Genomic DNA, 26,196 nt, shown 5'->3' on the forward strand with positions numbered 1-26,196 from the left:
GTGGAATTCCAGAGTCTTCGTGGGGGGAATGCTGCATTACACTACACTACACTATACTATGCTGCATTATGCTACGCTGCGCTATACTATACTATACTATGTTGCAATCTGTCATCTCACCTCGACTCACCTCACCTCACCTCACCTAACCAGTCGAGTCGAGTCGAGTCGAGTTGAGTCCATCTTACGAGACTCTAGAGACATTTTGGTACTCGTTCATCGTTCGATTGTTGGGTTGGGTTTGTTGGGCATGATACTCCCAACGGAGAGAAAATCTGGTGATCTAGTGATCTAGTGATATACATGTGACATACATAAATCATACATAGACTCGACGTTATAAGACAGACATTGTCAAGAAACACCGAAACGCCCACGCTCGTACAAGTTCATTGTCGTATCCCCATCAAAAACTGCAACGCCAGGTGAAATCGCCATCGAACTGTACCAGAACGCTCACGCTCACGTCGGCGGCTCATTGCTGTCATCGTCCTCAGGGATACAGATATCCCTTCTCAAAATAGTTGCCATACATGTCCACCACTCCTGTTCGGCCCTTTGGCGTCGCATTTCTAATCACCTTGATCTCGCCCTTCCAGTGTCCTTCAACAAATTTCATGTCGAGGTCATTAATCTCACCATGAGTTGAGCTACCAGACGGAGTGTGGCTTCCTTGGTTGACCGCTGAATTGCCATTTGTGTGGGTATGTGCGTACGCGAGTGATCCTGGCCCAGCTCCGTGGTCAAAGCCATATCCGTAACCTCTCGGTGCAGATGACGATTGTCCATGTCCATTGCTTTGGCTGGTCATACTATTCGATCTTCCCGCGCCACCACCTCCACGAGTCATCCGATATCGCGCCAATTCGTCTTCGTAGGCCTTCTTTCGCTCTTTTCGCCACGCCGCGACTTCGGCGATGACATCCACTTTCTCCTCTTCTGGTGGCTGCACGGGGTTGGAAGTCGGCGGAAGCATCGAATCTCTCGACGGTGGACGCAATCTGCCATTCATAAACTTGGGTGACACTGGGGCACCTTGCATCTCGTTCAAGAAACTCCGCACGGTGCCATTTCGCTGAGATTCATTCGAGCTTCTGCGATTCCGACCCAAGGGCAGGTTCCTCGGGCTTCGTAATGTCCCAGTAGAACCGCCATAGTTCATCATGAATGGGGACAACGTCCCATACCCATGGAGACTACCGTGTGGACTGCTCGAGCCACTTTCCGGCGGGTTGTCTTCGGGGCCCAGCAGAATTTTGTCGTCAAAATGTGCAGTAGGGAAGTATTTCTCCGGGTCATGCTGGTAGATCCCGCACTCGTCCTGTTCTTCCCCTTCTTCTCCAAAGAAGCTAAAGTCGTTTTCAGCGGCCGACCAAAGGTTCTCACTATCCCTGTCCCCTGTTGAGGATTTACTCATGCTAATACGCTGACGAGAATGCTGCCACCTTCGCTGCTCGCCCGCTACCGGATTGGTGGGTTCCTCCATTTCGAGGATGATTGTGCGGAGGGCGAAGAGCGACCGTGCATGTTCCAATTCGGCGATATGGCGCGCCCGACCGGGTGGGAGAGAATAATCCGTCCGCGCGAGGAGGCGGGCAAGAGCAGCTTCGTCGGCGCAAGCAGAGATGAAAGCCTTAATTGCAGGAACGACCGGAGAGGATTTTGGCACTGTTGTAGGCACATCGGTAAGGATCAACGTTCTCAGATTGGGGAGCACAGCGGGATGGAGACTGGTCAGATTCTGCACTGTGATTTTGGGGATATCTGATCCTGTATGGGTCATTTTGGATGACAATCCCGGAGGCCTCTTCGCCAAGAGTGCTTCTATCCGAGCCTGGCGGTGATGCAATGCAGCAGGAGTTGTGGAGAGAGAGGTATTCGGTTGTGACGGCGGAGCTACCGCGGGCGGTGGGTGAGCGTCCCCTGTCTTGATAGGAGTGGACGTTGATGCAGCCTTGGTCTTCGGGGTAGACGGCAGGACCAGAGGTTGAAAGGTCATGGTGTTAGGGTGAGGCGTCATAGGAGACACTGGGGAAAGGATTGATTTCGTTGTGCTGTGTGTTCCGGTCTCGTCAGAAATCTCGGAATCAACCACCGTCGCACGATCTTCGTTCTCGGCATCGTCCCCTGCACCATTGACGACCTCTGGAGCATAAGGACCTTCGCCTCTGATCGGACTGTGAGTTTCAACAATAGGGCTGGCTGCCTCAGGCTTCTCTCCAATTGGAGGGCTAAGGGCAAAATATATCACATCGCCGATCAGTTCTGCCCGTGGTGGTGCTGGAGTGGCATCCAATTCGAAAATCTGATCCGGAACTGGCATCTCCACTGCGTAATGGGCTGGGGCCGGGGCCTCGACTATCTGTCTCTCGCGAGACGGAAGCTCTGCAGCCAGTGGCTCAGACCCTGCAAGTTCGACCGACGAGGCTTTTGGTTTGACCACTGTCGGGCCGGGATCGAACTTTGCAGTGACTAATGTATGGTCAACACGTAGGTAGGTCAAATTCTTGCTGGCAGACCTTGCCAGCACCGGGATAAGCTTCTCTGCGCCTGGGAAGCGGACTTCATCAATATAGCCTGTAGGCGAAGAAAGCGATTGAGTCCGCGCGATAGTCTTGACCGTGTCAACTGAACCGCCATCCAGAATGTGGAGGCGTTCCGACTTCAGGAGACTTGATAAGCCCTCGACAGACAAGCGATTTCCTGAAATGTAGAGATGGGTCAAGCCTCGGTGAGGAATGTCTTCAAAGGCTAGTCTTCCCGTGAGTGGTTTGGTCAATTGCTTGAGCAACTCATGATCGAGTTCTTCGCTCCGAAGGGTGTCCAGACTGAAAAAGTCCGGCCCCGGAGCCATACCGACCGGCCAATCTTCAACATTGAGGTGTCTTGATTGTGCGGCGTCTGGGGACAGAAAACATGCTTGCATCAATGATCGCACGGCCATGTCGGTCAAGAGGTTGTCCCGAAGATCGAGCAAACGAACGCGAATCCCGATCGCATTGGCCAGGACCTCGGCCTCTCCATCTTTAAGCCCAACGCCCCGCAACTTCAAGACCTGAAGATCTGGCAGGTATGATAGCGCTATTAGAACTGCAGCATCCCGTGCGGGTGACGTGTAGGACAGATCGAGGTAAACTAAACTGGGAAATCTCGGCAGCGCATTCGCCAGGGAGGAAGACGTAGTGTTCGGCTCGCTGGAGGCCAGTAACAGTTTCAGTCCGTATGTGGGAAATATCTCTGCTTCTTCGTTCGACAATCTTCTGCCCGCGCTTGGAAATCTCAAAGCATTGAGGCTGTGGTGATCAAAGAAGGGTAGCTTCGTGACAATGAGGCTTTGGAGGTTGGGAAGGAATTCGAGGACGTCGCGCAACCAGGTGGGATTTGGACCACCATAGATCTCGCTCAGAGCAGGCGGAAGATGCAGCGTATGAGTGAGGCTTCTGACACTCAATCTTGCTTTTCGTAAGCTCCTCTTGAAGCGGGTGAGAGCGACGTAGACGGCATCATTCTCAATGCCAAAGTGGGAAGCAGGGTCGCCCCAGAGGAATGGCACAAAGATAGCGTACCATTTCCGCGACACCAGACATGCCGAGCACAGGTCGCTCGAGGAAATCCAGGGCGCGATAATAGACCATGCTTCGCGACTGACTGCGCTTTCGTAGGAAGGAGGAACATCGGGCTTCATGGCGGCAGAGAAGTGGTGTCAGTGCGTGTCATGGTGAGTAACGCACTGTTGTACTATAAATGACTTCGAAGAGATGGACCTAGATATATACCAAGAAGACCAAGACCTTGGAAATCGCGGCGCAAGTGTCCAAAGTGTCGAGAGCGCAGTTTGAATGGATGTCGAGCGACTGCGCAATGTTGTGGTGGAGGCTCCACATTGCACTGGATTGTATCATCGGATGCTCTGGTCTGGGTGACTGCGGGCACGTGCAGGTTTTCTAGAAGGCATCCAGGCGAGGGGAGGCACGGGAGGACGCCTGACGGGAGCTTAGAGATGGACTAGCCGTGACTAGCCAACTTACGAGTGCGGGAGATGCCTCGGATGCCCTTTATCCAGGGAATACTCAGGGGCACATCATTGCCAACTACAATACAGGCACAAGGCACAGCAACAGGGCTTGGGTCATCTCAACTGTAGATCGCTGAGTGCTCCCGGCTGTGACGGCCGTCGATCGATCTCCAGGGTCTTTGACTGCATCATATGCGAATACGACCATAGCGAGGCAATGGTACACGGGGCTTCACGTCAATAGACGGTGGAACTGCAACTTTTCATTTCCCTATATCATTTGCAGGCCCAGGCAAAATTCAGGGGCACCAAGTCACTGGGCATCTTTCCAGCCTCGTTAAAACTGTCCAAACCATCCCAACGAATCCATGCCGTGCTGTACAAGAAGGGCGCCCTATCGCGTTTCGGCCGCCGACTGAATGATGGAAATCAGCAAGGACTTCTTAGAGTCCCCGGGTATCAATATCGTCCGTTTACATCACATAGAGGAGGTCGGTGTCTATAGAAACACACAGTTAGTAAAGAGTAAATTGTAAAACAGAGCATTGGTAAATGTAGACTTACTGAGTGGGTGTGAACAACTCAACTGAGGCTTCTGCGTATATTTTGTAGCCAGTTCGTCTCGGATGCTGTTCAGCAGTTGCACGTAGCTCTGGTGGGGATTCTTCTTCAACGAAGTGACAAAAGCCCAGCTCATGGCGCCAGTGGCTTCACCTCCAATGTTGGCGTCCTGGCTAGTCTGGGTATCTTTGCTGCCAGACCACATGATCACGTCCGCAGGACTAGTTTTCGTCTGCTTGTTTCGTTCATACACGGCATTTCCAGAGGTAGCCTTTTTGAAAAGCCCCATCGCTGACGAGGCCATGCCGCTCAAGTCGCCACGAGCATATGACGAAACAATCGACAATAGGCCCTGGCCAGCTTCCTTGGCCAAGTTGGGTTCTTTGAGGACACCTTGAGTCGAGTAGATATATGGAAGATCGAGGGCAGATCCGGAGTGACATGAGTCGAAAATGGCGGTGAGCCGGACGCCAGGTTGTAATGGCTTGACCATGATACGATGCATCTCATCGTCCACTATATGACCTGCCGTCCGGAAATCGACAGGATAGATGACCTCGTCGTAGCCGTCTTCTTCGTCTCCGTCCAGATCGGGTGTCTGACCACCATGGCCGCTATAGTGGAAGAACAGAGAGTCATTGGGTCGTGCATCTTTGACCAACCAGTGCATAGCTCGGAGTATGTTTGCTTTTGTGGGCTGTGACATTGGGTTCTGCTGGTCGTCGGTCAATATCACCATGTCTTCTCTGGCATAGCCAAAGTTCTGGTTCAAATAGGTCGACATGTTCTTGACATCGTTGATGCATCCTCGGAGTTGACCCCTCTGACCAAAGTAATTGATGCCTATCAGCAGTGCCTTGCGTTTTCCTGTGCAGTTGGAATACTGGAAGCTATAGCCAGCGGGGGCTCCGTGACCGAATTGTTGTGGTGCTGTGGGTGGTGGAGGAGGGGCTTGGTGGTTGCCTTGCGGGTAGGAATTACTGGCATAAGAAGGCACACCTGGTCGAGGAGCACCTGGACCTGGTAAGCAATGTGATTTCCCGTGAGAGTACGGGCAAGACATACCTGCATAGCCATTTGGGGGAGGAGGAGATCCATACCCACCATATCCGCCTTGCTGTGGAGGAGGATTGTTGTAGCCGTAAGGCGCTACCTGCGGCGGAGGTTGACCATAACCACCAGGGGCTCCGTACCCTTGGGGAGGATATGGCTGAGGAGAGTGTGACTGAGGAGGATATCCTTGAGGGTAGCCTTGGGGGGGATATGGTTGTGGTGAGTGTGATTGCTGAGGGTAGCCGTAACCACCATGCTGTTGCGCACCGTAGCCGCCAGAGCCAGGATAGTAGGACATGGCTGCTACCGCTGGATAAGTGAGATGGCGAGAATGATCAGTCGTCGTATGAATGCCGATCGTGGTCTGAAAGGTGACTTTGTAGGGGAAGGATACTGTCGACAATCGAGAAGCAGATGCTTGGGGCGGTTTGTCAGACGAATTTGAGGTTCACGATCGACTTGGGCCACGGTCCGGTGGTCGGGGACTCGTCCTTAGTCTATCGAAAGGTGGAGCGGGGGGCACGGGGGGTTGACGTGTGTGTGTTCGTATTAGCCGAGTCGAACACGCGAGGGAGGGTCACCAGGGTCAACGAGAGCTGACGGATACTGAACAAGATATTTGTTGATGTAAAAGTCAAAGGTGGATGCTGGATCAAGTCAGCTGAAGATGCGCAGTGGCAGTGTGGACTTGTGGTTAATGAGCTCGAAGGTTCGACCAGGTTACGCGCCCTGCCTGCGCATCCACTGCCACCGATGCTCTGCTCTCTATTCTCCATGTTTCTCTGTTCAATTGTCATCAGCGCCAGAAGCTGCCCGAACTACAAGTGCTCTAGGTAGCTGACGAATGTTTCGGCTCCGGTCCCTTTCCCTTTGCCTCCTCTGAATCCGGCTCACTGACCATCTCTGCCACTTCGGTTGGTGGGGATTTAGGCCTTTGGCCAGGGTGCGAATTCGACGAGTCCAGCCCACGCCAACCACCTTTCCACCTAGTACCAGTTAGCATCAGCCACCCGATCGAGCAGGCGTTGTCCACACGAACGTGAATGATTCCTGAAACAACCTGCATGCGCCGAAAGTTATCCCTGGGCCCCTGCAGCTGGCAACATCAAATCAGTATGTCCAGGGAGTTTCAATGGCCCACGATGACCTTACAAGCACCCCAGGCTTGAGGCCTGGCGATACGCAATGCCTCAAAACAATGTGCTATTCTTGCTAGAGTTGAGAAACATGGTGACCAGTACGCTCAGCGTGACTACATTTGCTGTCATCCATTCGAGCGTCATCTGTACATTGCACCACCTTTCAAATGCCAGAAAGAGACTCTTGGTCGAGTTCGAATAGTGGTCCACGTGGCGAACATCCCTTCCCACGAGGCCTACGCAGATGCAGCATTAGTGAATGCATGAGGGAAAGTCGTTGTCGACGACAGCTCAAAGGTCTTTTCTTGCCGTTCAAGATCAGCCCGCCACAAATGGTGATCTGTTGTACACTTTTCCATGATTGGCTATACAGCCCAGGGCTGAAGGGTCTGCGGTCAGCTTCTCTGCAGCTCCCATCAATCATGGAACCTCTGTGAGCTGCAATACGAGTTCCCACCTCAATCAGGCTTTGACCGTTTTCTCTGATCGTCCAACGCCAGCACGGAACAGATGCAGTGCGCCTGCATTGGGAAGCTGCAGCCTTCACCGATCATATCTCCGCACAATTTGGTGCACCCGGTTCAAAGGAACCGCCCAATGAGGCGGTATCCAATCCTAACTTTACCAATGCCAGTCTACTCGGGTTCTTGTTCGGGCACTGCCAGCCTCAAAAGGTCACGAGAGACGAGACCAAAACCTCGATGGGATCGGCATCCCCGCGAAGATCACAAACGCTTAGCCACAGCTTGATCCTGTGCAAAGTTCAATTTGTGGCTGGTGAGAGATCTAGTTCCGTCCACACGTGAGGGTGTACAATCCAAGTACGAGGTAAGATTACCTTTCTCTCGAATCCAACGATGCTGTTGAGGGATGGACCTGTTGCGAGATTAGGGCAACGGCAAAACCTTTCGTGTCACCAGCCAAGTGGATCAAAGGGGAGAGGCTGCCGATACGATGAAGGGACAAAAGTACCGAGTACAGGAGACCCCTTATACTTCGCTTATTGAAGTCCCTCCATAGTAGCGGATCAATCTTTCTGGCGCCTCGTCCGCGCAAGATGGCAGGGTGGGTAGAAGGTAATCTACTCTGTTCATATCGCGATCTCGAGGTATCAACCCCTGGGTATTACGTTCTACCACGTGTGTATGTGATCTTGAGGCGGCCATTCATCGCTAGATCACTATCCGTTATGCTGCGCGCCTTTGCGAACTCTCTCTTCAGGTACCCAACTATTCTATGCCATGATACATCAATCGCCCATAGGCATGACATGTTTTGGAATCAATGCTTTTCGCTAAACAAACGTGCTGAGCTCCGGTCTGTCGAGGCCAGTCACATATGTATCTCAGGCTTTGTTTGCAACACTTGGTTTTCGGGATGTGTTTCCGTCGTGCTGTCCTGTGCTGTGCTGGGAAGAAGCAACACATGCATGCATGCCGCTGCCAATACTGAGATAGGTCAGGTAGACAGACTGAGACTCCCATCAGCCAGATGATGCATGTCTTGATCTTGAAAATTGTTTGGTGATGGCAATCCATCGTGCCCAGTTGTCGAGAGAAGTCGGATTTTAGTTGGTATCATGCCTAGACTCCTTTTATTTTTCATTCCTCATAGGTAGTAGTAGTCATGTCTTCTTCGCCGCGGGTCTGTATGCATGCATGGACCGTTCCTGCAAATGCCTGCCTACCTGCCTGCTTGATGGAGAGACCCGATGAAACTGTAAACTCCTGTCGAATGCAGCCAGCCATAGCCATAGCCTAGACACGGAGGATTCGGTCACCTTCTCGGCATGCCTCTTCCTCTTCCTCTTAATGCTCGCTGGGCGGCACCCGGCGGCAAACCTCGCGCCGGAGCTTGGGGAGCCTGACTCTCCTCGTTCTTGATCGTCTCGTCGACACTCAGGATCAGGCATGCTGCCTCCACGGCGGCCGAGACGGCGTTGACTTTGACTAGCGCGGGTTCCCAGACAAAGGCGTCCATGTTGTTCCGTACGCCTTCGTGGTCAAAGTCCACGCCTGCCCAGGTGTTTCCTTTTCGGTGTTCGACACGCAGTCGGTTGAGGATGTCGGTGGCGTCGAAACCTGCATTGTCGCACAGTTGGCGCGGTATGCACTCTAGGGCCTTGGCGAATGCCTTCACCACCGCCTGTTGCTTGTGCGGCACGTTCTTGTCGGCAAATCTGTGCAGGTACCCCGAAATCTCCATCTCAGTGGCGCCGCCGCCGGCCACGATGGTGTGGTTCTTCAGAGCGCGCTTGACAATCATGATGGCGTCGTGTAGCGACCGCTCAACCTCGGCGATGAACTGCTCGGCGCCACCTCTCAGAATCAACGTGCATGTCTTGGCTTCCGGACAGCGGCTGAAGAGGTTATACCGTTCGCCACCAATCTGGCGCTCTTCAAACAACCCACACGTCCCCAAATGAGCGGGCAGGATGTCGCTGCAGGTGCTCTGTGTGACAGCTCCTGTGGCCTGACATACACGCTCTAGATCGTCGGGGGCGACACGTCCTGCGCAGAATATGTCCCTATCGGCAAAATACTGCGTGGCCAGATCCCCGATAGGCAGCTTCGACAAGACCACCTTCGCGCCCGTCTTGTACAGTGCCTCCATCTTGTCATATATAATCTGCCACTCGGCGTCCACTATCGCTTGGTACTCCGAAACCTGGTCAATGCGCACCTCTGCGTTGTCCTTTTCTGCCTTGAGCTCGAGCTCGACGTTCAGACACACGATTTTCGGGTTCTTGAAGGATTTGGGTTGTTGTTCGAAGCCGGCGTAGGAAAAGGTCTTTTTGAAGGCCACACCGTCGACGAACAGAGAGTCTTCCAGTGCGCCGCCGGTGATTTTCTTGATGCCGATGAGTTTCTCGTTGAGGTCGTCTTGGTCGAGGCTTAGGACGGCATCGACAACCACTAGAATGGTGTTTCGTTAGTTTAGAGCCCACAAATACTGCAAGTGATTGTGTTGGGGGTAGCCCTCACTCTTGGTAAAGAAGCCCGAATTCCGATGAATGAGTTTACTGCTCATGGCCGTGGCGGCCAGTTTTCGGAGCGTCTCCCTCCTATTTGCGCCGTCGTCGACGCTCACGGCAATCTCCTTGATCTTGTTGATGGCCATCGCACTCGCCCTCCTCAGACCCTTGACGATCGTCTGCGTCGACACACCCTGCTCGACCAACTCTTTGACCTCCTTGAGTATCTCCCCCGCCAGCACCACGACCGAGGTTGTCCCGTCGCCGACCTCTGCATCCTGACTCCGCGCGATGTCCGTCAAGATCCTGGCAGCCGGGTGCACGATGTCGAGCAGGCGCATGACCGTGGCGCCGTCATTGGTGATGGTCTGCTTTCCGTTCGCATCGACGAGGAGCAGGTCGCCCCCGTAGGGGCCCAGGGTGCTTTTGATGGTGTTTTGCACCGCGAGACAGGCGTTGATGTTGGAAATCACCTGCGGCTTGCCTTGGGATGCGTCGGTGCCTGTGGAAATGCCACGCACGGGTGGTGTGAGTAACAGAACAGAACAAGTGTGGAACGAATGGAAATACGGTACAAGCGAGTGATTGAGCAAGGGGAAAGGGGAACTTTTTTTTACTAACCTTCCTTGAGGACGATGATCGTGGGCGTTTGCCCGCCGAAAGCTGCTGCCATCTTGGTCTCACAGAACTTGTCTTGACGGAGTTTCGTGGTATTGCGCACTTCCCACCCCTCCAAAGACGTTTTGTGGAGGAACTTTTTGAATTTCATGTCTGACGGAGCATTCATGCCCAGATGCGCAGTTTTGTACGGTGGAGCATTTGTTTCTAACGTCCCCCTCTCACTACCAATTCTGGATGCTTCATTTCACTATTATTACTGCATACACCAGACCCAACGCGACAGTTTGGTAATGTCCCTCTCCGCCTCCAATTGCCTGCATCATATATTGGAACCTGTACCTGTACATGTGTCCTCCTCGTTGTTACCTAACCGACCGAGGCAACTCCAGGACTGCAGGGATTGAACTAAGGACTGGATATCGAATGGGAGGGTGGAGGAGTATAGGTAGATGGTAGGTAGACAGCAAGACATGTATCACCCATGGGCAGATAGCTATATAACTCCCCCTAAAAGACAGCCCCTCGGCATCCAAAGAAATATCACAATCCTCCCTGCCTCCATTCTTGATATTCTATCTTTGGGGTTGGGGGGGGAAATGAGGGAGGTATATCAAGAAGGAGAAGAGAGAGTCAGTCCCTCGATACCGAGTCCCTATTACTACTACTTGTACCTCGTACTGCCGAGTCCTACTCGTACTACCCGTGACTCGTGACCTATTCCAACCCTTCCTCAGGCCTCAGCGGCTTCGGCTGGTGGACCTGGACAATCTCCGGGCTGCGCACGGTGGGCATCTCGTGGGACTGCGTGCGAGTTGGATCTGGAGGTGGCGGAGGCGGAGGCGGGTAGAACGGTATCGGGGTCATCCCCTGAGCTGTTTGCGCGCCGTGCATGGGGATAGGATATGGTGATGAGTACCCTTGGTGTTGTTGCTGGTGTTGGTGGTGGTGAGGTTGGTATTGCTGGTGCGACTGGCCCGGGATGACCACGGGGTAATACTGCTGGGGTGCGGGGATCGGAGCTGTAGCGGCGTAGTAGTAGTTCGGAAATTCTGGGTGGCTGGGGAGTTGCTGGGGAGTTGCTGGGGAGGTACAGGTGCAGGAGGAGGCAGAGGCGGCGGTGTGCTGTACTGCGACGACGAGTGCAGCTGGTCGCTCGGCGAGCCGACGCGACTGGTCGTCGAGCCCGGCGAGCCCACCGCCGTGGTCGAGTATTTCTCGTTCATCACGTACCCGTGCTGCTGCGGCGAGGTGGGACTGAATGGCTGCGCAGCGCCGGGGATGGGTGTCGTCGCCGCTGTGGACGCCGCGGTGTTGTTGGGGTTATTATCGCTCTGCGCATTGCTCTTCCTATTCTTGCGCCGTCGTAGGCAGCACCACGCGAGCGCAATCACCAATACCAGGCCAGCAGTGCCTCCGACGGCGCCGCCCACGATCGCTCCAGTGTCGGTCTTGTTGCCCGGCGGGTGCGAGGGGGGTGGCTTAGGTGCCGGAGGCGTCGTGGTCGCTGCGGGAAGGGCACGCGTCGGCGTACGTGCGGCGACGACGGCTTTCTCGCTGAAATAAACTGACAAGCGGTCGTCGTCCCAGCCAGACACTGGTGCTTTCTTGATAGCTCCGCCTTCAGGTCTGTTCTCCACCAAGGCCCAATAAAAGATCAGTCTCTCTTCATATGGCTAGTTTACCGCGCCCTCCCTCACAGGGGTAAAGGTGTCGAAGACGACGACAGAGAAAAAGACAACTTACGTTCCACCCGCAACTTGCAGGATCGCTGGGGGCACAAAGTAATCCGTCAGGTTCGGCAGGTAAGGGTACCATTTGGCGTTGGTGCTGTCGTACTGGCCCAGATTCAGGTTATGCTGACCCTGGATGGCGGGCACGTCACACGCAGTCGTGTTGGTGAAGTTTCCGCCCATGACTATCATCTGGCCGCGGTCAATCACATTGCAGGTGAGCATGCCGTGCGGTGACCCTGGGCCCGGGCTGTCGGGATACCATTTGATCCATTCGAAAGTCGGCATTGTCAGGATGTAGACGTCGTCGAAGCCCTGGACAGGAATTTTAGAGATGGAGGGAGGGAGGAAAACATCAAACGCAAGCTAGAAGGAAGAAGGAAGGGAGTATATCTTATGCGTACGGTCGTGTTCTCTCCAAACCCAAATCCACCATACAGGTAACTGACCGGCAAGAGAGAGTCAGCAATCTGGTATATGCGGCGAGCAAAGACACTCACATGTTGTAGGAAGACTGGTCATCCGCCCAAGTTGCGCCGCCACAGAATTTGCGTCGCATCTCTGGGACGGTCCCCGTGGCTGTCTGGGTATACCACTTGGCTGTTGAGAGAAGAAACATGAATGAGCCTCTGAGCCAGCTGGGGGGGTGCTGGCGTGCCGGGGGGATTCTTGGGGTTTTACTTGCCATCTGAAATATCGTAGATCATGATGGTGTTCATGGGTGCCTGGGACGAGAAGTGTCAGATATCGATTCCATCTCTCTCGGCCATCATGTCATCTGTGCGGCCGTTTGCATAGCACGAAGGCCTCTCACTTACCGGGACCTCAGTTTCGTTGCCATACGGGAAGGTGACTCCCCCGAAATACACAAGCAGACCGGACATGGAGGCGGGGATGTACACCATGATGCCCTCGGCCCTGCCGATGTTGTCGTAGCCAGTGTTGTTGGTGAGGCTGTTCTGGTCCATGTCGTAGATGATCAGGTTGCTCGTTGCCAGGGGCGGTCCCGTCCACAGCGGAGTGGTCAGGTTGTTGAGATAGCCGCCGTAGTAGAAGCCCATGCCGATCTCGCTGCTGGCCACGCCGGCTCCCCACGACACCCTCTGTATCGACGCGGTCGATCCCACATGGGGCGATGACAGATTCCACTGGTTCAAGACCACGTCGTAACCCCAGAGCTGGAACGCCGACGGCGCCGCCGAGAACTCGCCACCGTACAACCAGAAGACCTTGTTGACCTCATCTTGCCACAATGTGCCTCCAGCCACGTCCGGGACCGACGAGTTCTTTGTCAAGTTGGCATACTCCGGCGGCATGTCTTGATATGTCTGGTCCAGGTCGCAGAACAGTAGGCCTTCATCTGCGGACCATTGTCAGCACGGAAACTTCATGACATCCGACGAGGGGAGGAGGTTCGGCAATACTCATTGTGGCTATGGGATTCTGCGAGATGGGATTGGCATAGAGCCAGCCACCGTCAATGTAGAGTTTGCGGTCAATCACCGCAGTCTGATGGCCATACCTCCGACAGAAATTTCGGAGCGGGTCTACAGGAGCCTGGGCCACCGTCTGCACCGTCAACAGAGCAAGCAGCAGGAGAAGTGAAGAAGCCAGCGTCGCCATCATAAGGGAGAGGTGTCCAAGACACACACACACAGAAGCCCCCAGGAGTGCAGACGAGACGTGATCTTATCGTGGCGTTTGGACCCGATTGTAAAGGGAAAGAAAAAACAAACTGTCGAAGAGAACGATGGTTGCTCGAAGGGCTCAGGGCCTCGGGTTCTGGGGACACACTTGGCCTCGTGCCGGATCAACAAGGGCCAAATCCTCTTCTGTCCCCCGTACAGGCCAATTCTATACGAGATCGGCGCGGTCTGGGCGAGGCTTGCATTGGCCGAGTTGTTTGGCGGTGACCTGCAGCTTGATACTTTGGGGGGGAATGAAGGCGACGAGACGAGTTTCTTCTTTTTCTTTCTTGTCCAGCCTCAACCAAATCTTTCTACGTCGGTTCTCCGACCCTGATTCCTTCTCGTTGGATACCAAGCGGTGAAAGAAAAGCAGAAGAAAAGGTCCAACAGCCTACCTGGTTACACAGGGAACCGGTCGGGTTTCTCATCGCCGCCTCTGGCTGGCCCGGGCTCTTCCCTCAGCCTTATTGCTGTCAAAAAACATTGGATACCCACGCTCTCTGCTGTCCTGCCTGTGTTCCCGGACACAAACAGGGGCCTGTGCCACCTTTTCAAGGGCTGCAGAAATAGTCTCGGATATCGGTACGAGGAGGAGGAGGAACGAGTGCTGCAGACCTAGGCGAGGCCATGGGTGGAAATTGCCTGGTGGGAAGCTGTGCGAGGACAACCCTGGCGATAGTCTCGCTTCCCTCCCTGGTATTGAGGAAGGGTGCATTGCAGTCCATCTCTCGCTCGCTAAAGCCAGACACTTTGGATAACATGGTACAAATACCGAGTAAGTGAATCATGCGATCATTTTCCCCGCTACGAGACGAGGGAAACAATGAGGAGCCTGGGAGCCACCCAAGCGGGCTGAAAAAGTCAGGCCGTCACGTGCCACGGGGGTTCAGCCTTATCCGCTCAAATCAGACAATAGACTCGGAAATTATGTGGCAGGGAGTTGGCGATATTGGCTGGTACCTCGTATCTCATTACGTGCCTCTGCTACACAGCGCTCTTTTCGAGAATTTCCCCCTCACCTGGAAGATGTTGGTGCAGTCGCTCCAATGGACGGTCAGAGTCCAGGCATCAGGTGGGCATATCTCGACTTTGTAGAAGAAGATGCCTACAAGCCCATCTTAGTTGAGCACTTTCATCTTGTCACAGCAGTTTCTTTTCTACCGGACTTTACTAGAATGGTTGCTTTTTAGCTAGCTTTTCGAAAAACCCTTCCTTGCACCTCGTACAACGGCACAATGGGAATGCGTGATCCTCTCATTACGGTCAACATTGCCACTCGACCATCTCCATACCAGCTCAGCTAATGTGATCAGTACTGCTTCGCAGCAAAATATTCATACCGCCCTGCGAAGTGGGCTCTCCATTTGCGTCCCCAGATAATGAGCGGGACGCAGGTCAATACCACAGCAATGCTAAGACAACCCAGCAGGACAAACATGTTGTATACCCCCCTGTATTTTTGTTGTTAGCACCATGTATAACTATCTGCTGCAAGGGATGACGCGAATGAGTAACTTACATATTGGTCATCCAGGGCGTGATCGCAAAGACGAGGGCGGTGGAAATGATGTTGCGCACAAAGACCACGGATGTCAGAGCGTCTCCGAGTATCTGCCGAGAGAGTTTAGTAACAATCTTTCTATCAAAGAAAAAGAGAGCCTTCGAAAACAATGTGGTGGGCCCTGCTCGACTTACATATTGATAGCAGTCCTGACAGTATGTCAGAGAGATGTCACCGCATCCCCCGATGGCGGCACCAATGAACCCAGCCCCGACAGCGTTGATGGGCCACGCCATTCCCTTCACGAAAGCACATCAGCTTCATCCACATCGAATGTATTTGAGTGGGAATTCTTACCTTGGCGATGGTCAAGCCGTACATGAACAGTCCAATAGGCATGCAGAATCCTGGCACCAAGAACAGCCAAAGTCGGGTCTCGGGTTCGTAGATACCACCTCGCCGTTTGGCAACCTGCAGGATGAAGTAGTCGTTGAGAGGGCCGCCAAAGAGAGCACCGAGAAGGGCTCCAATGGCCGGCGGCAAATTCATGTTACCAATTCCGATCGGGGTGAAATTGTACGGCGGGAATGGATACAGCGACGCCTGCGTCACCGCCAGAATCGCCAGCATGGCAATAGAGAAGCCGTACTGCAGCGCGGTGAACATGACTGCGGGAAACGTGATCAAGATGTGGAAAGGTTGATAGAAGTGCATCCACAGGCTGCGCTGCTCCGTGGATGCTTGTTTGTCCAGTGACCACAGCGAGTAACGTTTCCAGTACGAGTTCATGGGGATCGAGGTGTCGATGTCGACAAGACGGCGACGTTCGTTGTTGGCGGCTTCGGTGGCGTCGACAGAAATAGACCCATGAGTGTTGCCGCCCTTGCTGGTGCTGCGCACTTTGGTGAGGCTGTCCTCCTGTTCAATGGAGGTGGCGATGACAATTTCCCGACCAGTCAACACCGGTGGCGTGTATTTGGTCTCTTCCAGAAAGAAAATCATAGCCAGAGTCACCACGCCCATGAAGATGGTGCAATACCAAAAGACCCATCTCCACTGCTGAGACACGGCGACATAGCCAGCGGCGACCGGGCCCAGGTAGTTACCGACGAGCACCACGACGAGGTAAATGCCGTTCATGGTGCCACGCTGATGCACGAAGAAGAGGTCCGATACCTGGGGGAGCCAATGTCAGTAAGGGTGACCACGACTAGTATTCATCTCCAGATTGCAATGGAGATCGGAAGAGGACGTACCGTGACCTGGAAGATGGCTTCATTGACAGCACCAGCAAGACCAGAAATGGCATTGGCCCCAATCATGTCTCCGACAGTATACATCTTTCCTTGCCACACAGCAGCACCAAGCATGACCAACGCGGTGATTATGTAGACTGGCCTTCGACCGATTCGAAGGGCAATGGGCACAAAGATGATGCATCCAACGGATAGGGTCGCCATGTTTGTGGCGTACCCGTCGTTCAGAACGGCATAACTCATCCCAAGCTCGGTGTTGAAGTCTTGCCAGAGGGGCACCGAGACGCAGAGGCTGAGGAGTAAAGGCATTAGCCCACGCAAAAGACTTCATGGTTGGGGGCCAATGAGACTCACATGGCAAACACCATCAAGGCATAAAAGCATAGGATGATCATATGCACAGACTTGCGGAAGGCGGACCAGTTCTGTCGCACAGTTAAGGAAGTATTCGACCATGAAGCAGACACAGACACTCACCAATGGCTGATTGGGATCCGCATTTGGCTGAGGAGCCAGCAGGATCTTCTGTCCTGTTCGGTCCTCGATCCTCTGCGTCCCCGGAGGGAGTCTTTCGTAGGTCATGTCGTCGGTATTGTCAACTGCCTGTGATGCCAGCGAGGTGTTCTGATCGAAGCACTTGAGATATCGATGGACTTGTGGCACGAGGACGTCCATTCCTTTAGTAGACCTCTCGGATTAGCCACCCCCATGACAGCACAAGTCCCTTATCAATTGACCGTTCCTCCGGACAATTGCCACCGACTCGACTAGGTCTAGGTTAGCGGCCTCTCTTAATGTGCGGAGAAGCGTAGATCGTTCTGCAAATGGTAGTATAGCTGATGTCCGTCAGGCTTGACGCTGAAAGCCGCTTCGACGTGTCGAATCAAAACCCTTTGCGCCGATAAGTGGCTTGGTCCAAGGTTCGTGGTCGAGATTGAGCTGCTTGGGCTTGCCTCTTTCGGAGGTATAGATATGATAGATGAACTATCGTGGTGTCTGTCGAGCGTATTGATCGAGATATGGTTTCCTAGAGCCTTCTCGACGGGCTCTATGTCTCCAGCAGCCCAAGAAACCGTTTGAGAGCACCTTCGGGGCTCATCTTGTCGAGCCTCTCCTTGCCGCATCCAAACTCTTCTCTCGGAAACCACTCAAAAACTTCGTCCTCGCGTCCCATTACAATATGTGCGAGAGCCTTGCCAGCGAGCCAGCAGTGAACCATGCCGTATCCATCCCATCCTGCCGCGATCCACTCACCACCATTTTGGGGACTACAGTCTGGGCGGCCAGACATGAATTCTCGAACGCGGTCAACTAGAGGCAACCCATCTCCCGTGAATCCCATGATCCCCGTCCATTTCTTATCTATCTTTACCCCTGACCCGTGGGCGAACGCTCTCGACGGAACTGTCTCTAGATGCTCTAGGCATTGCGCACTCAGCTGGCCGTCGTCGGCGTTTCCAAAGTCTTCATCTCTTTCCGGGCCACCTTGGAGAAGCCCTCCTCCGAGGTATAAAGAGCCATCTTCGCCAGGAGATTGAGTAATGTAGTCAAAACCTGTTGCCCAGATTGTGCTCCAGGATCTCGAAGCTCCAAATCGTGGAAACTCGGCAGGTACCGACTGAACGGTCATCTGCCCTCTGAGGGGCCAGAGTTTGCCTTTCAGGTAGGGGAGCAGATGCGCAGCGTACGCATTTGTGCAGTGAATGACGTGCTTTGCTGATATGATGCCGCGTGATGTGCGCACCTCATAAGGGTGATTTTGGAATTGACTCCGTCGAACTTCTTCTGCAATAGTGTGCGTTTCGAGGCTCACCTGGCCAGTCGCAAGCAGCTTTGACAGTACACAACCAAGAAACCGATAGGGCCATGCTGCTCCCGAAGGGCCTTTTATGCACCCGTAGGCATTGACAATGCCAAATGTCTTTGAACTAGGTGAGCAAGAGAAAATCATCCGGGGGAGTTCCTAGTACCTTGAGCTCCTCATCTCCCTCATGCACACTCCAATTCTCACGATGTTCTGGAAAGTCTTCAAGCCATGCTTCCAGCTTGACCTTTGCCGACTCCCAACTTTCTTTGTCGAAAACCGCGCTTATTCCCTCCACCCGTCGCACCAAGCCAACTTTGCCGGCTTCACCAAGTGCAGTGGCTTCGTTGACAAAAGCATCCAGATGGGCAAGCCGGAATTTCGTGATCTTCATTGCGCTTTCTTTACCGAGCACTTGCTTGAGAGCGTAATAGTCGGCCCATGGAACGGCTTTGATATGCCCACCATTCCGGCCTGTTGCTCCCGATATTGCCGACCTGGCCTCAAGCATAGTAATGTACTGTGAGGGCTGCAAGCGGAGTAAATGCTGTGCGATGCTTATACCAGCAATACCAGAACCGATGATAACGACATCGGATTCCTTGGGTAACGCCCCTGATTGTTGGTCGGCAAAAGAATGACGAGGCTCTTGCCAGAAGGCCTCGGTAGGCTTCTCGACTGGCGTTCCAGGGTCACGGTCCAACCTTTGGGCCAATCTGTGCAAAAGGGATAGTATAGTTGGTTCCGCCATCTCGGTAGTTCGTGGAATCAAAACCAGTAACTTTCAGACAAGGCGAGAAGGTAAGATAATGAAGTACTCAGGTAGGTCCGTTTGGAGCTCTTGTACCTGGCTATCCAGCAAGTCTCACTGGGGTACGACTTAGCCGAGTAAATAAAGATCTCACACACGTGGTAGAATTCGTCACTGAGGCCGTTTAGAGGCGTTTGCGGTCTCCGCCTCAATAATCTATCAAAGTCACTGAGGGTAAGTCTGACTAATCGCAGTCTGGGTCGAGAGCTTGCTCTGCCGTGCCTGGCTATCTGGCAAATAGTGGCGGATGAGGAGGAAGTGTAAAGCCCGGGGTATCAACCCCCAAACGTGGCGCAAAATCCGATGATTGGAGGGCGCAAAGATACTTGATTGGTCCCCATATTTTGTATCAGGCAGGGTCAAAGACGGAAAAGAGCGTTGCGCCTGAAGTCAATCCGTCCTATCGTCCTCGGTGCCGATCATTCAGGAGATTAGGAAGACTTTCTTACCACACAGAATAGACACAGCAGACGCTGAAGCAAGACTCTGAAGTGACTGCTAATATCTCGTGCAGAAACAGGACCAAAGACACCGGAACCAATATCAAGTCGACGAGATGGGCTCAATCGGCGCCATGAGCGAACAGAATACTGCTCCCTTGTCGGATTGGCAGAGTAAGGTCGCTCAAAAGCGACAGCAGTGTCTGGAAGCCATTCCGCGAGAATGGCAGCTTCCTTCTGATATCTCCAAGTTGCTGGCTTTTCCGCTGGAGAAGAATTTAAACAGACTCCTCAGCATGGACATAGTCAGGAAGTCGGGGATCTTGTCCGAGCGTGAGATATCAATCACCGAAGACTACACGGTGCCGCAATTGCTGGCCAAGCTGGCCTCGGGAGAGTTCACTTCTGTCGAAGTTACAACGGCATTTTCGAAGAGGGCTGCAATAGCGCAACAACTGACCTCGTGTCTGACCGAGACCTTCTTCGACAGCGCACTCCAGCGGGCAAAGTATGTCGACCAATGCCGGAGCGAAGGGAAGGTGCTTGGGCCCTTGCACGGCCTTCCCATCAGCGTCAAGGATTCCTTCCAGACAGTTGGCACTGAGGCTTCAATCGGGTTTGTCTCGTTTCTTGGGAAGAAATCCAAAGAGAACTCTCCACTTGTCGACATTCTCCTCAATCTGGGAGCTGTACTCTATGTGAAAACCAATATCCCTCAAACCCTGATGACGGCAGACTCTGATAACAATATCTTTGGCCGAGCTTTGAACCCACAGAACACGGCACTAAACGCCGGAGGTTCCAGCGGAGGAGAAGGTGCTTTGGTTGCCTTTCGAGGGTCGCCGCTCGGTATTGGAACTGATGTCGCTGGTTCAATACGCATTCCAGCGTTGTGCTGCGGTACCTATGGCTTCAAACCAACATCTTCGCGGATTCCATATGGGGGTCAAGCGACACCCGGGTTGCCTGGGTGGAAGCCCATACTCGCCTGTGCAGGACCTCTTGCGAATGATTTTGAAGCCTTGGAGGTTTTGACCAAATCAGTCATAGACTCAGTGCCTGCCACACTTGACTCGACCGCCATCGACGTGCCATGGCGTCAGCTTGAGCAAAAGGCTGAGACGAAGCTCAGGATCGGAGTCCTGGCTGAAGACCCCCTTTATCCGCTCCATCCACCAGTGAAGCGAGCACTTGCAGAGGCTGTCAATAGACTGAAAGGCCAAGGCCATCAGGTGATTCAGCTGAGTGCAGAGCAAGGCCACGTGGCTGATGCCACTGAGCTAGCATGTGAGCTATTCAGTCTCGAGACAGACACTCCGCGAGGACATATCCTTGCGAGCGGAGAGCCACCGGTTCCTTCTGTAGCTGCGGGCCATCGACCAGCCAATTTTGGAAGCTACAAGTTTCTTCGTGATATTGGCAACTTGGATAAGCTGAAGAAGTATGCAGCTTTGAGTGTCAAGCGTCAGGAGCTGTGCGAAGACTGGCGTAAGATATGGTCGGAAGAGAAACTGGATGTCGTTATTAGCCCTGCTGCCCAGAACACAGCAGTTCCTCACGACACATATGGATGGCCAGCGTACTCCGCTTTTGTCAACGTGCTCGATGTAAGTCTTCTCCGCAGTCTCAGCCACGAGGTCCCTGCTGACATGTCCAGTACCCGGCCTGTGTACTTCCATTCTCGAAAGCGTCGCAGCAACTGGACCCTGAGCCTCTCCAGATCCAGCCAGGACAGGCCGGCCCGCATTGTAAGTGGAAAAACATTCCCACCACACTTATTCGCTGACGCAGTCGTCTAGATGATCCACAGATGCAGGATGGTGCCCCGTGCTCAATCCAAATATTCACAAGCCGTATGCGCGACGAGGAGTGTATCAGTGCAGCTCGTATCATTGAGAAATGTCTCCGCTGACATTCTCGGAAGAGTAATACTTCAGGTGGTGTCTTCGAAATGGCTGGAGACTAACAAATTAGCCATTCTCTGCAGACAATAGGCCTGCTCCTAGACCTTCTTTTTGGATGAGTGCACAAAGTCCGTCGAATGTAACCTCTTCGCTCTCAGTATATGTGTTAGTCGAGACGTTTATTAGTATGCTGGGAAGTTGCCATATCCTCTTCAAAGCGCCCAAGGTGCGCTGGACGTAGCCTGAATATGAGACATGCCAGATCTGCACAAGTTTCTCTTGAATGAGACATCGCAGTTCTAGTCGATTGAGAGCCTGAATATTGCTGGGGTGAGTTTGTTGCGCCTCAGATGCGGTCGTTGGACATGCTGCACAACCGAGGACAAGCAGAGGCCAACAGATGAATTGCCCACAGGGTAGATTTGCGTCGTACTTATCCAACAATGTCGCACCTCTGGAAATATGAGCCTGGATCTGTGGGGACTGGTTATTTAGACCCTCTGGATTGAGAACTTTGGCGGCGAAGATTGTTGCCGCTATGTAATAGAGCTTCGCCGCGATCTCGGAGTTCCTGACATTGATCGTGACCGCGGACTCTAGAGATGGCACCTCGTCAGGAAGCATCACCGGATAGTGTGTCGTGAGGGCGTCCAGCTCGGTCTGGCACTGCGAAGCTAGCTCATGGAGCTCATTGCGACAGAAAGGTATCTGCCTGCTTAACCACGTAATCTGGTATATCTGAACAAATAGCGCTGGCGGCGTCCGACCGAGTACAGGCAGGATGAATGGTTCGGTGCGTCTGTCGTTCTTTGTTGCCTCCAATGCTTCGATGTACTTGAAGACGGTCTGACAGGGAAACGAACCACAGATAGGGCCAATGTCCTTCTCGAATATCAACCTCGTAGAGAAATGATACAGGACCGAGTCAAGAATAGTCGAATGGAAGGTTGACAACTGGCCAATGTCAAGACGGGGGATTTTTGGAACCCGATCTTCGAGAATCCTGGCTATGGCGCGATAATGTGTCAGGCTCGCACTGAACGACGAGCAGTAGAAGTCCTAGTTGACATTAGTATCAGAGAACCATGAATGCGTAGGGCAGTCACCTTCCTCAAAAATGCCGAGGAATAGCGAAGCTCCAAGGTATGCATCTTCAGGAGGGGCTCGTCCCGCTGTTGGCTGGAGAGCCTGTTGGAGCCCTTGGAGACCACTCTGGGCGTACAGCATCGCATCCTCCTTGGGGAGCAAGGAAGCAAAGGAGGCATGCAGCGCCGCCGGGGCCAGTGCAGAATGCATCACCCAGGGCTCTTCAAAGCCAATTGCAAATACAACGGAGGCATCCCGAAAGTTCGAAGTAGCTTCAGGCGAGGTTAGCAGCCTGATGTACTGCGTCGAACAATAGTTGAACACGTTCCAGTCACGTTCAGTCCTCAGTCCCTTGGGCATATGACTCAAACTCCTCTGAAGCGTCGGGACCGTTGTTGATGCATATGACGGGGAGTCTCTGGCCGTATCGCTTCGAATGTCCGGGGACGAGATAGGAGAGGTTTGCGACGCCGTCGTAGGACTTGAAGGATCCGAATATGCGCAATCGAGATTGAGTCTCCTGCACGCATTACAGATCGGGTGTGCTTCATCGCATTTTTTCCGTCTTATCTGCTCGCATCGGATGAGTTTGACGTAGTGAAATTCAACCATAATCAATTGGTGCATCAGGGAGAGAGGATGGGTTGGCTTCAAAAGGTGATTGCTAGAGAGGAGAAGGACAAGAGAAGCCAGGTCGAGGGTGACTTACCCTACACGTGTGGCAGCCAGTCTTGGTTCTTAGTCGAGGAGGTGGCCTTGAGGGCCTCCTGTTGATCCTGCCACTATCCATGGTAAGGTCTCGTTATGAGGATGAGTTTGGTCTGAGAATTTAGGTGAAATGGCGGCGAGTTAATGGATTTTGAGAGATAGAATTCTTTTCGTCTGACAAGCGGATTCCATGACGTACTGGTGGGTATGTGTCACGTGTATGTGCATATCTGCAGACAATCTGGTTAAACATCCTTGTCAGACAGTAATTATATTCCTCACATGCCCCAATGGCCGACGCGACAACTCAGTCAGTCCAGCAAATTTTGAATGCAGGTAACTACAGGACATTTGTTACGTTCATACCGGATTCATCCCGGATTCGTCAAGAGACTCAGACCCCTTTGGAACGAGCTGTCATCTACCGTCGGGCTTTTTGTCTATCGTCACCCTAATCTATGGCCAAAAAATCCATTTGCATCAGCCTCATTGCTGAATGTGTCCTTGCCATCCTTCGAGACTGTACTCCACCTATATACATTGTCATCGAACTCGTTCCCATAATAACATGCCTGGATCGAGACAGGACTTGTTTCTATCAACCGCATGCGTTTCTCATCAAGACATGACCAAACCAAAACGCCATTCCCGCCCCTTACCGCTCAAGTTTGAATTGTTCCTCAAGCTTGTATTGCTGCTCATCCTGCGGATTCATATAGTCCATTTGTAATACGTGTTGCATGGGCTGCATACTATTCAATCCTGCGCCCGCGCCGCCTTCGTCCATAACATGGTCGTGTCCCAGGATTGGTTGATTGGGATCCCGAATGAAATGATGATCAGAGGGTGCGTGATTGAAATCGCGCGGATCGTGGGGAGATTGCAGATGAGAAGTATCCGTGAAGGTGGGTAATCCGGGGGTGACATATGTATGGTTGTTAGGATCGTAGTCGGCATCAAGTTGAGCTTGTATCTGTTCCATGATCTGCGGGTCGATGGCCATCTCGTCATACGCATGAAGATGGCCATCTGGGTCATTGACAAGGTGATCATGGTCGTTGGACAGATCCATGGGTTGCTGTATCGACGCGAAACTGTGATCAGGAATGTGATCGGCTATGTGATTCGGCGCGATTTCATGGTCCTGCGGTGGCACGGTTTGCACCTCGCCTATGATTTGTGTGGGCTGTCCGGGCTGCACTGGCGGTGCGGGTGGCGCCGTTGTTGCTGGTGCCGTTGGGGCTGCTCCTGTCTGCAGAGACGATAGACCAGGGGGAACCTCGTCAATTGTCTTGCTCCGGCCAGGTCGATTCTCCGAGCGTATTATGGGCGGTTTATTGACATCTTTGCACTCGGGACAGTTCTTGATCACGTGACTCACAGTTTCTTTGATCCGGATCCAATGATACTGAGTCGCTATCATGGCGGTGGTCTTGTTGATGCCTGCATGCACCTGGAGATGAATTTTCTTGGCGATGTCGTATTGTGCTTGAGGGTCGGAGATAACCTCTTTATCCTTCAAAAACAACCTCTCTGGGCCTCCATCTCCGTCGGCGACCAGTTTGTAGTGAGTAGCGGCACTCCTTAGCCGGCTTTTCTCCGATCTGTCGGCCCCCTGCGGGTAGAGTTGGTGTCTTAGATAGTATCGTATTTTATCAAAGCGTTCCTCTGATATGTCGTTCTCGCCCTCTGCTTTCAGGTCCTTGCCATAGATGATTGCATCAACGGGTTCCTCGGAGGATTTTAATATGCCACAGCCGGGCACTCTGCCAATCCTCTTGAAGCCAAGCGAGTCCCATATCTTGGTTGAAGCAGTATTGGTTTCGTACACCAAGTTGAACACCGAATAGGTATATCCCTGGGAGAACATCAGCTTGATATGCCCTATCTGGGCTCGTACCGCCGAAAACCTACCAGCTGAGGGGCCCAATCGAGATAGCATTGTCCCATTGACTTTCCGACGCCTTTGTTACGAGCTGCCGGAGTGACTAAGAACCCACCATTGCAGACATGACTGCTCCGACCAGGATAGTTGGGCTTGATGTAAAAGCTGCCCAGGCACTTTTTGTTCCAGTCAACGCCATCGCGATCCATGTCGTTTACGGCTTCAATGCCTCCAATGTCACCAAGGACCATGACAGTACCAAAATTACCAAACCAATAGGGCCCAAAGGTTTCCAGGGGCAGCGGATTGAGCATGGGGTACGTGTCGCCACCCTCGATTTCCTTGTTGAGCTGTTCTGACAAATATGCCAGCAGTCTCTTTGGAACGGCATCGGGCGAAAAGAATGGAATCAGCGTCGCAACAGTCACACGGTCTCGAAGCGTGACAGGCCTGGGGAAAATCGACGAAGGTATTTGCGGATTGTCGGGGGTCGGGTACGGACCCTGTCCAGAGGCCCGATAGATTACAGGGGATTCAGGGTCCTCCAACAGGGCCGGCATCTTTCAACCCTCCGCCGCGATAAAGCCGATATACTTGTAGAGATGTGTCAGATGCGATTCCAAGGGGTCAGCGACGATCAAGGAGCGCGGATTTCTGAATACGTAAGTCGTTTGGAAGGATAGTGAAAAAGGTAAAAGTTGGACGTTGCGGAAGGTGATCGTCCAATTTTGTCGCTAGCTCACCACACGTGATATCAACTTGGCAAGCTAATCCTTTTTGGGAATGAGATTGATCCGAAGCGAGCAGAACCACGCATCAGGCATCAACATCAGAAGAGAATGGGCTATTATGCATTAAACACTAGTCATGACGGTATTCTCTGGCAGCGACTGGGGTATTACTCCCCACGATTCTGCCCCCAAGATGCAGTATTGCCTTGTTTCCCTTGTTTTCCCGGAACGCCCTCGCTCCCATGTACTGTTGTGCCATTTCCATGTACGTCGTAGAGATAGATACCCC

The 26,196-nt window shown here is 53.0% G+C and overlaps 8 protein-coding genes across 8 annotated transcripts; 1 reads left to right on the plus strand and 7 right to left on the minus strand.

Annotated features, from left to right (window-relative positions):
* Positions 1 to 493: 493 nt before the first annotated feature.
* Positions 494 to 3,685, minus strand: AYO20_01119 (hypothetical protein; the record flags this gene model as incomplete). Its single annotated transcript, XM_022639426.1, has 1 exon — positions 494 to 3,685. The coding sequence occupies one exon, from the start codon at positions 3,683 to 3,685 to the stop codon at positions 494 to 496; it is 3,192 nt and encodes a 1,063-aa protein (XP_022504734.1).
* An 803-nt stretch (positions 3,686 to 4,488) lies between these two features.
* Positions 4,489 to 5,927, minus strand: AYO20_01120 (metacaspase-1A; the record flags this gene model as incomplete). Its single annotated transcript, XM_022639427.1, has 3 exons — positions 4,489 to 4,514; positions 4,580 to 5,590; positions 5,642 to 5,927. 3 exons carry the CDS (start codon positions 5,925 to 5,927, stop codon positions 4,489 to 4,491), a joined length of 1,323 nt encoding a protein of 440 aa, XP_022504735.1.
* A 2,617-nt stretch (positions 5,928 to 8,544) lies between these two features.
* On the minus strand, positions 8,545 to 10,415 carry AYO20_01121 (T-complex protein 1, eta subunit; the record flags this gene model as incomplete). Its single annotated transcript, XM_022639428.1, has 3 exons — positions 8,545 to 9,683; positions 9,753 to 10,244; positions 10,364 to 10,415. The coding sequence occupies 3 exons, from the start codon at positions 10,413 to 10,415 to the stop codon at positions 8,545 to 8,547; spliced, it is 1,683 nt and encodes a 560-aa protein (XP_022504736.1).
* A 662-nt stretch (positions 10,416 to 11,077) lies between these two features.
* AYO20_01122 (hypothetical protein) lies at positions 11,078 to 13,716 on the minus strand (the record flags this gene model as incomplete). Its single annotated transcript, XM_022639429.1, has 8 exons — positions 11,078 to 11,235; positions 11,280 to 11,989; positions 12,107 to 12,408; positions 12,498 to 12,537; positions 12,594 to 12,722; positions 12,775 to 12,818; positions 12,912 to 13,453; positions 13,518 to 13,716. The coding sequence occupies 8 exons, from the start codon at positions 13,714 to 13,716 to the stop codon at positions 11,078 to 11,080; spliced, it is 2,124 nt and encodes a 707-aa protein (XP_022504737.1).
* A 1,374-nt stretch (positions 13,717 to 15,090) lies between these two features.
* On the minus strand, positions 15,091 to 17,213 carry AYO20_01123 (hypothetical protein; the record flags this gene model as incomplete). The annotated part of the gene is made up of 7 exons (XM_022639430.1): positions 15,091 to 15,232; positions 15,301 to 15,392; positions 15,477 to 15,581; positions 15,640 to 16,458; positions 16,539 to 16,830; positions 16,893 to 16,963; positions 17,016 to 17,213. 7 exons carry the CDS (start codon positions 17,211 to 17,213, stop codon positions 15,091 to 15,093), a joined length of 1,719 nt encoding a protein of 572 aa, XP_022504738.1.
* A 373-nt stretch (positions 17,214 to 17,586) lies between these two features.
* On the minus strand, positions 17,587 to 19,093 carry AYO20_01124 (hypothetical protein; the record flags this gene model as incomplete). Its single annotated transcript, XM_022639431.1, has 2 exons — positions 17,587 to 18,459; positions 18,509 to 19,093. 2 exons carry the CDS (start codon positions 19,091 to 19,093, stop codon positions 17,587 to 17,589), a joined length of 1,458 nt encoding a protein of 485 aa, XP_022504739.1.
* Positions 19,094 to 19,709: 616 nt separating this feature from the next.
* On the plus strand, positions 19,710 to 21,505 carry AYO20_01125 (hypothetical protein; the record flags this gene model as incomplete). The annotated part of the gene is made up of 3 exons (XM_022639432.1): positions 19,710 to 21,200; positions 21,251 to 21,341; positions 21,393 to 21,505. 3 exons carry the CDS (start codon positions 19,710 to 19,712, stop codon positions 21,503 to 21,505), a joined length of 1,695 nt encoding a protein of 564 aa, XP_022504740.1.
* Positions 21,506 to 21,563: 58 nt separating this feature from the next.
* Positions 21,564 to 25,736, minus strand: AYO20_01126 (hypothetical protein; the record flags this gene model as incomplete). The annotated part of the gene is made up of 4 exons (XM_022639433.1): positions 21,564 to 22,533; positions 22,582 to 23,103; positions 23,951 to 25,149; positions 25,206 to 25,736. 4 exons carry the CDS (start codon positions 25,734 to 25,736, stop codon positions 21,564 to 21,566), a joined length of 3,222 nt encoding a protein of 1,073 aa, XP_022504741.1.
* Positions 25,737 to 26,196: the final 460 nt, after the last annotated feature.

This window comes from Fonsecaea nubica, assembly GCF_001646965.1.
Source record: "Fonsecaea nubica strain CBS 269.64 chromosome Unknown Scaff4, whole genome shotgun sequence".
NCBI lineage: Eukaryota > Fungi > Ascomycota > Eurotiomycetes > Chaetothyriales > Herpotrichiellaceae > Fonsecaea > Fonsecaea nubica.